This window comes from Mercenaria mercenaria, chromosome 2, assembly GCF_021730395.1.
Source record: "Mercenaria mercenaria strain notata chromosome 2, MADL_Memer_1, whole genome shotgun sequence".
NCBI lineage: Eukaryota > Metazoa > Mollusca > Bivalvia > Venerida > Veneridae > Mercenaria > Mercenaria mercenaria.
The window spans coordinates 95,992,482-96,006,443 of NC_069362.1; the positions used below are offsets into that span (position 1 = coordinate 95,992,482).

At 36.3% G+C, this 13,962-nt stretch overlaps 1 protein-coding gene across 1 annotated transcript in view; it reads right to left on the reverse strand.

Annotated features, from left to right (window-relative positions):
• Positions 1 to 13,962, reverse strand: part of LOC123564639 (SH2 domain-containing protein 4B-like) — a 55,408-nt gene that overhangs the window by 10,926 nt on the left and 30,520 nt on the right. The window contains exons 7-8 of the mRNA XM_045358362.2: positions 9,407 to 9,569; positions 7,927 to 8,074 (exon numbers count right to left, since the gene is read on the reverse strand). Coding sequence (XP_045214297.2) covers positions 7,927 to 8,074; positions 9,407 to 9,569 — 311 coding nt within the window. The remainder of the gene's footprint in view (positions 1 to 7,926; positions 8,075 to 9,406; positions 9,570 to 13,962) is intronic.

Below are 13,962 nucleotides of genomic sequence, written 5' to 3' on the forward strand. Positions count from 1 at the left end.
CTACACTTCTAAAAGTGACAGAAAACTTGCTGCAAAGAATATTTTATTTCTTTGTCAGACTACAGACTGCAGTTTAAACATGTTCTATTGAAAAGTAACTACATTACTGTATGCTTCAGTTGTTAGAACAACAGCAATAACAGACTATGTAACAGAAGTTAGTAACATATAGCTAAAGAATATTAAATTACATGCTGAAAACTAACATATTTAAGCTAGAAATTTATTTTATTTAGACATAAATGATCACAGTCATGTTATAATAAAGTTATACTCAATATTTGTTGTTTATCGTTTTTAACAGCCAGTCTTACATACTTGGTTATATGATAGATCGCAGGTCCCAAATTTGCAACAGAATTGGAAGTATTTAAGTAAGACTCTGATATAAGATGGAATCAAATTCGATTAACCTGAGAATTAAGCCTTAAGGTTTGAAACTGCTGCTCAGCATGTAAAACAGCAGTTCAATGAATAAGTGAAAAGTACCCTGATCATAAAATAGACTCTATTCACAAACTTACACTCAAAATTTGTTCCCTCACAATCTACTGGACCCATAAAATTGATTTGATTTATCAGTTGCTTGATCCATCAAAATACATTACATTGGGATTTTGCCAAGACTAACGATGAGTTTGAGCGAATGGTGGTGTATGAATTATTCAAGTCTGAGCGAATGAAGTTTGATTGTATATCACTTAACCAAAATTCAATAATGTAACATTTTGGGCCAAGTTATAAGCAATGATGGGGTCTTGTTTCTTGTAAAAATGAGTTGTGTCACACATTTTTTAAACAGGGTAGGTCACTTTTCACTTTTGATTAATTAAGACTGGGTGGGAATCAGGCATTTTCCAAAGGAAAGTTTAGAACTTTTAGAACATCAAAACTGACAATAACAAAAAACTTTAATACAAATATTTTTTGATTCAAAAACCACAAGAATTAGCCACAAAACATAAACAGACAGAAAACTAGTTGCTAAATGTACCTACCCTTGCATTCTGTGAGGACACTGAGTAACTGTCAGAAGAAATGCAGAAATACAGAAAAAGCAGACATTAAACACCTTGAATTTTGTTAAAATAAAGACATATAGCATTCCAATTGCTTGACTGAAAATAGCCTTAACTCACTAACTGAAAGGATGATTTGTGAACGTTGATATCATAATTGTTAAAGACACTGACCTCCAGATCGTTCAACAACAAGATTTTTTTGTTGGGATATTTGGAAATAAATCTATATTTCTTAAGAATGCTTTGAAACTCTATATCTTACGGAAACACATGAGAAATAGTTGTTTTTACTAATTTTTGTGACGAAAATCGAAATGCGTTTGTAACGCTTTACCTGAGGTAAACTGTCTCGATTATAAATATGTATATTTAATGCGCATTGAACTTCAAATTCTCCATAGTAGCGCTATTGGTAGCGACAGCAGAAATCTTCTTTATTGCTGCAGCGGTCTGGGTTCGATTCCGGACACAGTCATCTTTTTTTTCTTGATTTGGCATGTTTTAAAATTGTTTAGAAACAAAAACTCATATCCTAATGTTCATAATATGACCAAACTTCAGTATGAAAGAAAAGTAATTTTTTAGCCAAAATCTGGAGATCAGTGGCTTAAAGCTTTTCACTCACAGAGCAGACTTTTTAGGGCATACACTGCTCATACTTGTGAATAAATTCTTTTAATAGAGAATCTTCCCTCAAGATGATGAAGGGAAAAGATTGGAAGACTTAAAGAGGAAGTTACATTTTGAACTTAAAGCCTGAGATTATAAAACCTGAATTTGAAGACCAGAATAAGCTCAGAATCAGTCAATCAGATGCTAGAGTTCTGAGAATGGTCTTCAAACTGTTTTGTAACCACGGGTCCTAGATTGTATCATTAAATTAATTGCAGTTTTACACTGAATTACTCCTCTTCACAACTGCAAGGCAGTAAAGAACTAGCTGGATACCTAAAATGTTTTATGAAAGCCCACAGAGCCATTGTGTGACAGAAAACTAAACCTTTGCAGAAAAAGACCCTGGTAGTCAGGAAGTTCTGAGATTTCCCAAAAATTCCAACATAATTTTTTAAAGAGTAAAGGACAATTCCCGGAAAATCCAGGATTTTAACAATGGGAGACAGGAAGATGCAATGAAAGCCTTGGACAGTTGTTATGTCAGTTACATACTTGTTACCTATACCCAGGGATAGGGCTTACACAGGAATAGGCCTATATTGGACCCCACCATAGTTAAAGTCATATAGTGGGACTAATTAAAATTATTAAAATAAATATGGTCACAGAGACCTCCTACAGTTTTGTTAAGTCCTTGAAAGTATTACTTTAACCAACTGATTTCTCAAGCTTTGAGTTCAAGCAAACAAATGTAGAGTTGGCTTGGTCATACTTGTCAATTCTCAGTGAAAAGAGTAAAACTAAAGCTAGTGTTTGTGAGTAGATAAATCTCTCGACTAGAAAGAGTCATGCATACATTCTTGTTTACATACCTATCACGTTCTCTGTGTAATATTACAGAAAGCATACATATAAAAGTATTGCTCACAGAATAAGCAAAAACTAAAGATAGTTTTTCACAAATAATGTATGTCTCCCATCCCACCACTTTACATGCAAACATCGTAATCCATAAATAAAGGGCCACACTGAACCATAACATTCAAAAAGACACACATAACTGGGCTTGCCACTGATCACTCCTGTGAAGTTTAGTGGAATTCCAAACAGAGGCTTAGAAGAATTAGCACAGCCATTATAGAATCTGACAAATCAAGAAACATAAATCTGCAGAAAATCATTAAAACAGAACATGTAGATGAAATGCATAACTATGCTTCACAATGATCACTCGTGTGGTTAGATGAAATCAAGCCTAATGGTATATGACAAGTAGTGAAACACTGTTAAAGAACCATAACTTTGCAGAAAATAACTGAACTGGAACATGCTAATGATATGCATAACTAAACTCCTGTAAGGTTTGGTGGAAATCTGTCCAAAAGCAAAACAGAAATAAATAATAAAATTTGACAAATAAATGGCCGTAACTCTGTTGAAATCACTGAACTAAGCTTGGCAATGATCACTTTAAATTTATGAATCTCCTGGTGGTAAAAGAGCAAGGTAAAAATGAAAAATCAAGGGCTATAACAGAAGAGATGTTGCCAAAATATTATAGACTTCAATTTCAATGAATCAAGGGCCATTACTTCATTACTCTAAAAACAATGAACTAGAACATGCTCATGATATGCATAACTAAGCTTAGCAATGATCACATTTATGAGGTTTTGTGTAAATCCCCCTTTTGCTATCAGGGGAGTTGCGCAGACAAACTTCTTAAACAGACAAGACAGATGGACAGCACTAAATCAATAGATCTCCCGCAACTGCTTGGAAGATATAATCAATCTCAAAGCACGTGTAGGAAATGCTTTGATACACTGAAAGCAATCATTACTTCTATTTCTGAGGACTTCAAGAGTTAGACATTTCAAAATGATAAGACTGGCCAAGTAAAGCTGAGGTTTTGGGTAAATAAAGCTTAATCCTTGCAGTAAAGGGTTATCAAATATCAGACTGGGTAAAAGTATGTAGTAAGTTTTGAGAAGGTATGTGTTGTAAAATAGTTAATACATGTACCTGATTTAGGCAAAAAATATAAAATGTCTGCAAATGTTAATGAAAAGCTGAACATCTAACCCTGAATATAGAATTAATATATATATAAAGTACACATATGTATAGTCTTTTTACCACAACACGCAATGCAGGTAAAGTGCTGGCACCAAGCACAAAGGCTTGCAAACTGTTACAAAAAATAAGCATTTAACACAGGGGGCAGGCAGGGACTGCATGGGTGCACCCAGCACACAACCCCACCCCTAAAATCTGTCAAGCATATGTTTCTTCTATACAATTAAAACCGTACAGCATGAAAAATCATTAACAAGTATTATCAATTTACGATTTCTATGCATACTGGAAATATTTCTGTTCATCTAGCTCCTTGTTAACTATTTATAACACAGAAAGGTGAAATCTTGCATAATGGTTTTCATCTTGCTTCCTTTACACATCATCAGTCACTACAACGTATAACAACAGGGCAATATTCCTAATAAATATTATTATTGAAACCTTAAAGCATACAAAAATTATCTTTTCACTACACTCACAAATCATAATATTCCAACCACCTTACGTAACACTCCTAGGCAACTAGCAAAACTTTCTGCTAGCGCAACATAAAATAAGAGCTGTCGGAGGACAGCAACGCTCGACTATTCAACAGCCTTGTCAACTGGATGAATACAAAAGTCGAAAAAGGGGCATAATTTTGTAAAAATGGGAAAAAGGGTTATGGTTATCAGCTCATAAAGTGAACAAGTGCGTGAAGTTTCAATCCTTTCCCATAAGTGGATAATGAAATACCAGCTTACATACAAAAACTTAACCAAAAACTGCTAAGTCGAAAAAGGGGCATAATTTTGAAAAAATGCAAAGTAGAGTTATGGGACTTATACAGTGCATGTCAGATCATGACAGTGAGCAAGTGTGTGAAGTTTCAATCCATTCCCATTGGTGTGTACTGAGATACTAGCTTACAAACAAAACCTTAACCAAGAATTTCTAAGTCGAAAAGGGGGCATAATTTCATAACAGAGCAAAATAGAGTTACGGAACCTGTGCAATTTAGGTCAGTTTATCACAGTGAATAAGTGTGTGAAGTTTCAATCCATTCCCACAAGTCGTTATTGAGATACCAGCTTACAAACAAAACCTTAACCAAGAATTTCTAAGTCGAAAAGGGGGCATAATTTCCTAAAAAAGCAAAACAGATTTATGGAACCTGTGCAATGTAGGTCAGTTTATCACAGTGAATAAGTGTGTGAAGTTTCAATCCATTCCCACAAGTCGTTACTGAGATACCAGCTTACATATAAAACCTTAACCAAGAATTTCTTAGTCGAAAAGGGGACATAATTTTGTAAAAAAGCAAAATAGAGTTATGGAACCTGTGCAATGTAGGTCAGTTAATTACAGTGAATAAGTGTGTGAAGTTTCAATCCATTCCTACAACTGGTTACTGAGATACCAGCTTACATACAAAACCTTAACCAAGAATTTCTAAGTCGAAAAAGGGGCATAATTTTGTAAAAAATCAAAATACAGTTATGGAACCTGTGCAGTGTAGGTCAGTGTATCACAGTGAATAAGTGTGTGAAGTTTCAATCCATTCCCACAAGTGGTTACTGAGATACCAGCTCACATACAAAACCTTAACCAAAGCGGGACGCCGACGCAGACGGCGATGCATGGGTGAGTCCAATAGCTCTACTATTCTATGAATAGTCGAGCTAAAAATTATTCACGGGTGATACTTCTATGAAACTCAAAGCTAAAAGCATAAAATTTTCAGCCCATTTTGCTCGCATGTCCTCGTCTAATATTATTTATACAACAGGAAGTGAATAGAGCAAAACAGTCAAGTATAATGTCTCCTTACAGATCATGTAAAAGTACCAAAGCTAACCCACACTCAAAATCCTGGATCCACCCTGTTCTGTGCTTTTAAATACGGTATGTGCAGAGATTAAGAAAAGCTTACTCCTTGATTTCTAAGTTAAACTGTTAGAAAAGAAACAAGGAGCTGCGTTCAATAAACGCTTGAGGCCCCCGGTGGCATCCTTGTCGATACAAAGCAACCTAAGTCCAAAACGAGGTCAAGGTCAAACTGAGGTCAGGTGATGTTTGAAGATGAGGAATGGTCACAGGTTACATCTGTATTAGTATCAATTCATTCTTGTAAGCGGTACTGATGCTAGATGAAATGGTCCCATTTGGTTAACCAAGAGATGGCCCATATAAAGCAACCTAAGTCCAAAATGAGATCAAGGTCAAGGTCAAACTGAGGTCAGGTGATGAAACGGTCCCATTCGGTTAACCAAGAGATGGCCCATATAAAGCAACCTAAGTCCAAAATGAGATCAAGGTCAAGGTCAAACTGAGGTCAGGTCATGTCTAAAGATGAGGAATGGTCACAGGTTACATCTGCATTAGTATCAAGTCATTCTAGTAAGGGGTATTGATGCTAGATGAAACGGTCCCGTTTGATTTACCTCGTACGGACGGACGAACGGACACCCATACGATTCATGTATTAGGTGGTCATTCCATTGTTTGAAAACAACAGAATGACCACTTAAGGAACAAAAGAATTAAGTGGTTACGGAATGAATACAAAGAATTTCTATTGTCCTAGGCCACACCTCCTACCACCTAAGGTACCAATCGTATGAGCGGACGAACAGACGGACGGACAGGACACTCACTCTATGCCTACCGCATCAGTAGATGCCAGGTGCATAAAAATATGATTTTTAATGCGCTACAAACTGACTACTTAGTTCACACAGTGTAATGTCCCAAGACCCTCTGACTATGTAGTTCACATGTGTAATGTCCAAGACCCTCTGACTATGTAGTTCACACAGTGTAATGTCCAAGACCAAGTTGCTCAAAATATAATCTGCCAACTAACCTGACCAATGCAACTGCACAATTCAAACTACCTGACAAAATATGTTGATTAAAATAACTCACACTTTTTGGTAAAATAATTTGTTAAAACTTGAATCTAGTGAAAATGGCCTTAGGTATAAATTTATTTGCACATATATTTTACAAAGTATCTGCGTAAAAGAACAAAGACACCATTTGAAAGCATCACACTTTTGAACAGACTGGACAAAATCAACTTTATCAGCCTGAAGGTATTTCCATAAATATAAAACACCAATTTTTCCTTCTTTTTGTTATTTTTCACTGTTAGATAATTATTTTATACCCATTTTTGTGTAAATGAAATGTTTTAAATTTATTCATTCCAACTGTAAATGAACAGAAATTTATCCGCTGGACAGTTTACTGACAGGATAATGTTTTCAGCATCTCTGTCCAGATGTTCTGCAGTACATAATAGCGTAGTATATAGCATATTTTCTTCAGGGATGTGACTTTTTATGACCCCAAAACGAGGAAATCAGAGAAAACCCAACACACCTTTTATCGAAAATAACAAGAGCACCGCCTTGTGGGTGCAGATGCTCATCTGATTTTTTTTGTCTGTTTATAATAGAAATATTGTCCTAATCGTGTGTTTTTATGATATTTTCTAAGTCCAAAAGGGGCCATAATTCTTGCAAAAAGCCGGATGGAGTTATGTTTCTTGCTGTACAAAGTCAGCTACAGATGGTGAACAAGAGTTGCAAGTTTTAAAGCAATAGCTTTAATAGTTTCGGAGAAAAGTTGACTTAAACACAAAACTTAACCAAGAAGTCTGATTTTCTTAGTCCAAAAGGGGCAACAATTTTTGCAAAAAGCAATGTAGAGTTATGGTACTTGCTGTGCAGAGTCAGCTTTCAATGGTGAATAACTGCTCCAAGTTTTAAAGCAATAGCTTTGACCTTTAAGGGAAAAGTTGACCTAAACGCAAAACTTAACCAAGAAATCTGGTATTTTCTAAGTAAAAAAGGGTCCATAATTCTTGCAAAAAGCAGGATGGAGTTATGTTTCTTGCTGTACAGAGTCAGCTACAGATGGTTAACAAGTGTTGCAAGTTTTAAAGCAATAGCTTTGACAGTTCAAGAGAAAAGCTGACCTAAACACAAAACTTAACCAGGCGATGCCATAATGCCGATCAAGTGATGACAATAACTCATCATTTTTTTTCTCAAAAAATCAGATGAGCTAAAACAAACTAACATCTTTTGTTTATAAAAAGTTCCGAAGAGAAAGCAGCTGAAAAGAATCACATCCATGAAATTTTCTCCAAAGTGCCCGCATATATTCTTTATATCATATAGCAGAATTGTAACAAATCATCTCAAAATACAGTACATACTTTGGAGGTAGTGGTGGTTTTTGTCCCTGTGTGAACCGATTTGTATTCATGATAAGTTGTGCTGCTCGATCGAGGGAGTGGCGATTCTCTTCACGAGCTCGCTGTGCTATCAACTTCATCTCCTGCTCCGCTTCTTTAGCTTTCTTTTCTAGGGAAATACAACATAAATTGATTTGTTAACTGGGCTTACATTTCAATAATATTATACAGTCAAACTTTGTTCATTCGAACTCGTATAATTTGAACAACACCCTTTGCCCGATATCATCGACAGGTCCTGGCAAAATCTCTGTATAATATATGCTGCTCAATGGCTTGAATTACTGGTAACTCAAATGTTTCCTGTCCTATCGAGTTCGAGTGAATGAAGCTCACTGTACATGTATAAACTGGACACATGAAAACTCTTATCAGTAAATGACTTTTTCAGATAAAATATTCAACAAGATACTTCTTACAAAGCATGTATAATGCTCCATTCATATCTTTCAACTTGTCTTCTTTCTGACTATCACATTACCACTGGAGAGATGAAATATTTAGCACTATTTCTACTTACCTTTGTATGCGTCTTACAATACAATAAACACAAGAGCCATAATGACCTTGAAGTGCTCAACTGACCTAGTTCTTATGCAAGATGACATAGTATCCCATTTGAGCTCGATTTCATTAAAACAACCAGTTTAACCATGTTTTAAGTAAATCAAGTAGAAAGTGTAAATGACTTTTTCTATGATTTGACATAATGACTTAGCATTTGAACCCTGATGAAAGTTTCAAACTTGCACAGGCTATCTCCTGACCATGTTTCACAAAGATCAGTTAGTAAAGATTGCATTTAGAGTGTAAAAAAATGTTTTTCTGTTCCTTGACCCAGTAGCCTAGTTTTTTCTTTACCTCAGATGGTCCAGTTTCAAATATTTTTTCAAGATTTCTAAGAGACAAACATTCTGACAAAAGTTTTGTGAAGATCAGGTAGAAATGTGGTCTCTAGTTTGATAAGATTCATGTCCTAGTTTTTGAACTAAGATAACTGAGTTACTTGATCTAGATTTCAAACAGAAAAGCATGCTGACATATTTTTATAAACTTCAGTTAGAAAATGTGGCCTCTGAATTGCTCAACAGGTATGCCTTAGATAATCCAGTGTTAAATTAGGCTTAGATTTCAAATACAGAATCATTCTGGCAAAATTATGAAGATATGGTAGAAAATTCAGCTTCTGGTATGTTAAGAAGTGTCGGAATAATCTGTAATTCTGATGTCTTAACAGGTATTATCAATGAATCATACCCATAAAATACATATCCTCTTCTCTCAATTTTTTTTCAAATTCTTGACTGACTTCTTCAGCCATCGTTTCTAACTGATGGGACATCTTTTTCCATTGTATATCTTCAATGCTACCCTTTTCTGTTTCTCATTTATCTTGGAATATATATCCACTGTACTAAGGAAATATTCATAAAATTCTTACCCTGTTCTCTCCAGTTTTTCTCGACTTCTTGACTGGCTTCTTCAGCTACCTTGTCTAACTGCCGTCGCATCTCTTTCCATTTAATATATATTTCATTACTACGACGTTTCTGTTTCTCATTTATCTTTGTATATGATTTTCTTCTTTCAACTGCTGCTTCCTCCTTCAAAATAAATGTTGGAGCAACTTGAGGAGAAATTATTGCATTGGTGGTGAAATATAGATCTGAATGCACAACTGTTACATGTAAGCACAAATCTATTAGGATTTTAACTGAAGTATATGATTCTGAAGCAACAATATAAACTAGAGCTGCTTTTGAGAAAGTGCATGTCTACCACAACTGCCTAATCACCTAGATTGGCATTTCTTTTCCATTATGTATCTGAGTCAACCATGCACCAAGACCTGTATCACTGGCATCAGTATTTTCGGTAATTCAAGGGCCATAATTCTGAAGTTCCTAGGCCGATTTGGCTAGTTATCGAACTTGGCTGGGGACTTATTGGCAAACAAATTTTGTTCAAGTTTGGTGAAGATCAGATGAGAAATGTTCGACTTAAAGAGTGCGGACAAGATTTGTGACAGACAGACAAATACACGGATACACACACAGACAGGAGTAAATCAATATGTCTCCCACCACTGTGGGAGACATAACTACACAGAGACTATGTTTGTTTCAATATAAGATCAAAATAGATTTCAACAAGTGACACAAGATGCAATATCAGGGCTTTTTTTAAGGTTTTTGGGAAAAGAGCCCCTGGTCAAATTGGGAAATTTTTATGCGGTAGTGTCAAAACTGGAGAAATAAAAGTATCCAAAATTCAATTATATTGTTATTTTCAAAATGTTATTATACTGCTTTAATACTCTATTTTCAAGTCTTACTGGTAGACATTCAATTGAATTCTATTTAGTATCCCCTAGTGAGATTCTTGACAGACCTTGCACAAACTGAGTAACTCTTCATTTGTCATGTTTAAACTTTTGTTTACACTTAGTGAGTTTTCACCACAGTTACAACTTTATTGTATAGAAAGTTGAATGTGTATGTGTGTGTTCAAGTAAACAAGAGGACCATGATGGTCCTGAATCGCTCACCTCTTCCCACATGACCCAGATTTTAGTATGACGTCGTTTTTTCTATTATTTGATATAGTGACCTAGTTTTTGAGCTCATGTGACCCAGTTTTGAACTTGACCTAGATATTATCAAGATGAAAATTCTGACCAATTTTCATGAAGATCCATTGAAAAATATGGTCTCTAGAGAGGTCACAAGGTTTTTCTATTATTTGACCTATTGACCTAGTTTTCGAAGGTACGTGACCCTGTTTTGAACTTTACCTAGATATCATCAAGGTGAACATTCTCACTAATTTTCATGAAGATCTCATGAAAAATATGGCCTCTAGAGAGGTCACAAGGTTTTTCTATTTTTATACCTACTGGCCTTGTTTTTGAACGCACGTGACCCAGTTTCGAAACTGACCTAGATATCATCAAGGTGAACATTCAGATCAATTTTCATGAAGATCCATTGAAAAATATGGCCTCTAGAGAAGTCAAAAGATTTTAATAATTTTAGACCTACTGACCTAGTTTTTGACCGCAGTTGACCCAGTTTCAAACTTGACCTAGATATCATCAAGATGAACATTCAGACCAACTTTCATACAGATCCCATGAAAAGTATGGCCTCTAGACAGGTCACAAGGTTTTTTTATTATTTGACCTACTGACCTAGTTTTTTAAGGCACGTGACCCAGTTTCAAATTTGACCTAGATATCATCAAGGTGAACATTCTGACCAATTTTTATGGAGATCCATTCACAAGTATGGCCTCTAGAGAGGTCACAAGGTTTTTCTATTTTTAGACCTACTGACCTAGTTTTTGACCGCATATGACCCTGTTTCGAACTTGACCTAGATATCATCAAGATGAACATTCAGACCAATTTTCATACAGATCCCATGAAAAATATGGCCTTTAGAGAGGTCAGACGGTTTTTCTATTATTTGACCTACTGACCTAGTTTTTGAAGGCGGGTGACCCACTTTCGAACTTGACCTAGATATCATCAAAGTGAACATTCTGACCAACTTTCATGAAGATCTCATAAAATATATGGCCTCTAGAGAGGTCACAAGGTTTTTCTATTTTTAGACCTACTGACCTAGTTTTTGACCGCACGTGACCCAGTTTCAAACTTGACCTAGATATCATCAAGGTGAACATTCTGACCAATTTTCATGAAGATCCCATGAAATATATGGCCTCTAGAGAGGTCACAAGGTTTTTCTATTTTTAGACCTACTGACCTAGTTTTTGACCGCATGTGACCCAGTTTCGAACTTGACCTATAAATCATCAAGACGAATGTTCAGACCAACTTTCATACAGATCCCATGAAAAATATGGCCTCTAGGGTGGTCACAAGGTTTTTCTATTATTTGACCTACTAACCTAGTTTTTGACTGCACGTGACCCAGTTTCAAACTTGACCTAGATATTATCAAGGTGATTATTCTGACCAATTTTCATGAAGATCTTGTGAAATATATGGCCTCTAGAGAGGTCACAAGGTTTTTCTATTTTTAGACCTACTGACCTAGTTTTTGAAGGCACGTGACCCAGTTTCGAACCTGACCTAGATATCATCAAGGTGAACAATCTGACCAATTTTCATGAAGATCTTGTGAAATCTATGGCCTCTAGAGAGATCACAAGGTTTTTCTATTTTTAGACCTACTGACCTTGTTTTTGATGGCACATGACCCAGTTTCAAACTTGACCTAAATATCATCAAGATGAACATTCTGACCAATTTTCATAAAGATCCCATGAAAAATGTGACCTCTAGAGTGGTCACAAGCAAAAGTTTACGGACGCACGCACGCACTGACGCACGGACAGACGACGGACACCGCGCGATCACAAAGGCTCACCTTGTCACTTTGTGACAGGTGAGCTAAAAATGAGGTCGCAAAAATTTGCGGAATTCAATTTTAATGGTGTAAGAACTTTCTATCAACATATTTGATAAATGTTGATGCATCTATGTGTTTAAAGAAGTTTTTACTTACAAAATATACAATATTCTGGCAGAATCTTATATTTAATTTTTGCCAAGGTGCAGACAGACATGTTACTTAAAAATATTAACAGTTTTGTTTTGTTTTCCGAACAGTATTTGTGATTTCATAAGCAAAAAAAACTTACTATACAAGAATTTTCTCTGGATAACCAAAAATTTATTTCAGTAAAAATTGGGAATTTTTCCTTGGATTGGAATTTTTTGCTTCAAACTGGGAGAAATGAAGCCTAACTGGCACTGGGAATTGGGTCGATATTCAACCCCATGGCACAGGTGGAACAAGAGCTGTCACTAATGGTGACAAATGCCCCCGCAGCACCTTGACTTTTGACCTGGTGACCCCAAAGTCAGTAAGGGTGGTGTACTCAATAAGTACTATCAGCATGTGAAGTTTGAAGGTCCTGGGTGAAGTGGTTCTCATGTAAAGTGCCTTCATGCAAAAAGTTAACGTTGGCCCCTGTGACCTTGACCTTTGACCTGGTGACCCCAAAGTCGGTAGGGTTGGTGTACTCATAAAGTACTATCAGCATGTGAAGTTTGAAGGTCCTGGGTGAAGTGGTTCGCGAGTAAAGTGCCTTCATGCGAAAAGTTAACGTTGGCCCCTGTGACCTTGACCTTTGACCTGATTACCCCAAAGTCAGTAGGAGTGGTGTACTCAATAAGTACTATCAGCATGTGAAGTTTGAAGGTCCTGGGTGAAGTGGTTCACGAGTAAAGTGCCTTCATGCAAAAAGTTAAAGTTGGCCTCTGTGACCTTGACCTTTGACCTGGTGACCCCAATGTCAGTAGGGGTGGTGTACTCAATAAGTACTATCAGCATGTGAAGTTTGAAGGTCCTGGGTGCAGTGGTTCGCGAATAAAGTGCCTTCATGCGAAAAGTTAATGTTGGCCCCTGTGACCTTGACCTTTGACCTGGTGACCCCAAAGTCATTAGGAGTGGTGTACTCAATAAGTACTATCAGCATGTGAAGTTTGAAGGTCCTGGGTGCAATGGTTCGCAAGTAAAGTGCCTTCATGCAAAAAGTTAACATTGGCCCCCCTGACCTTGACCTTTGACCTGGTGACCCCAAAGTCAGTAAGGGTGGTATACTCAATAAGTACTATCAGCATGTGAAGTTTGAAGGTCCTGGGTGCAGTGGTTCGCGAATAAAGTGCCTTCATGCAAAAGTTAACGTTGTGACTAACGAACTAACTAACGAACGAACGAACGAACGGACAGACAGTTGAAAACTAATATGCCTCCCTTTGGGGGCATGAAAAAGCCCTGAATACTTTCACAAGACGTGTAGCCGTGACTGAAAATGTAATATCTGCAATATCAAGAATTACAGAGTAAAAGATAGTTTAATCTTACATGTAAAATAATAAAAATTATTTTTCCTTTAAAATAATTCAATTTATTTTTCGGAGAAATTGTCATCTGTCTTGATATGACGAACATTATCGGTTGC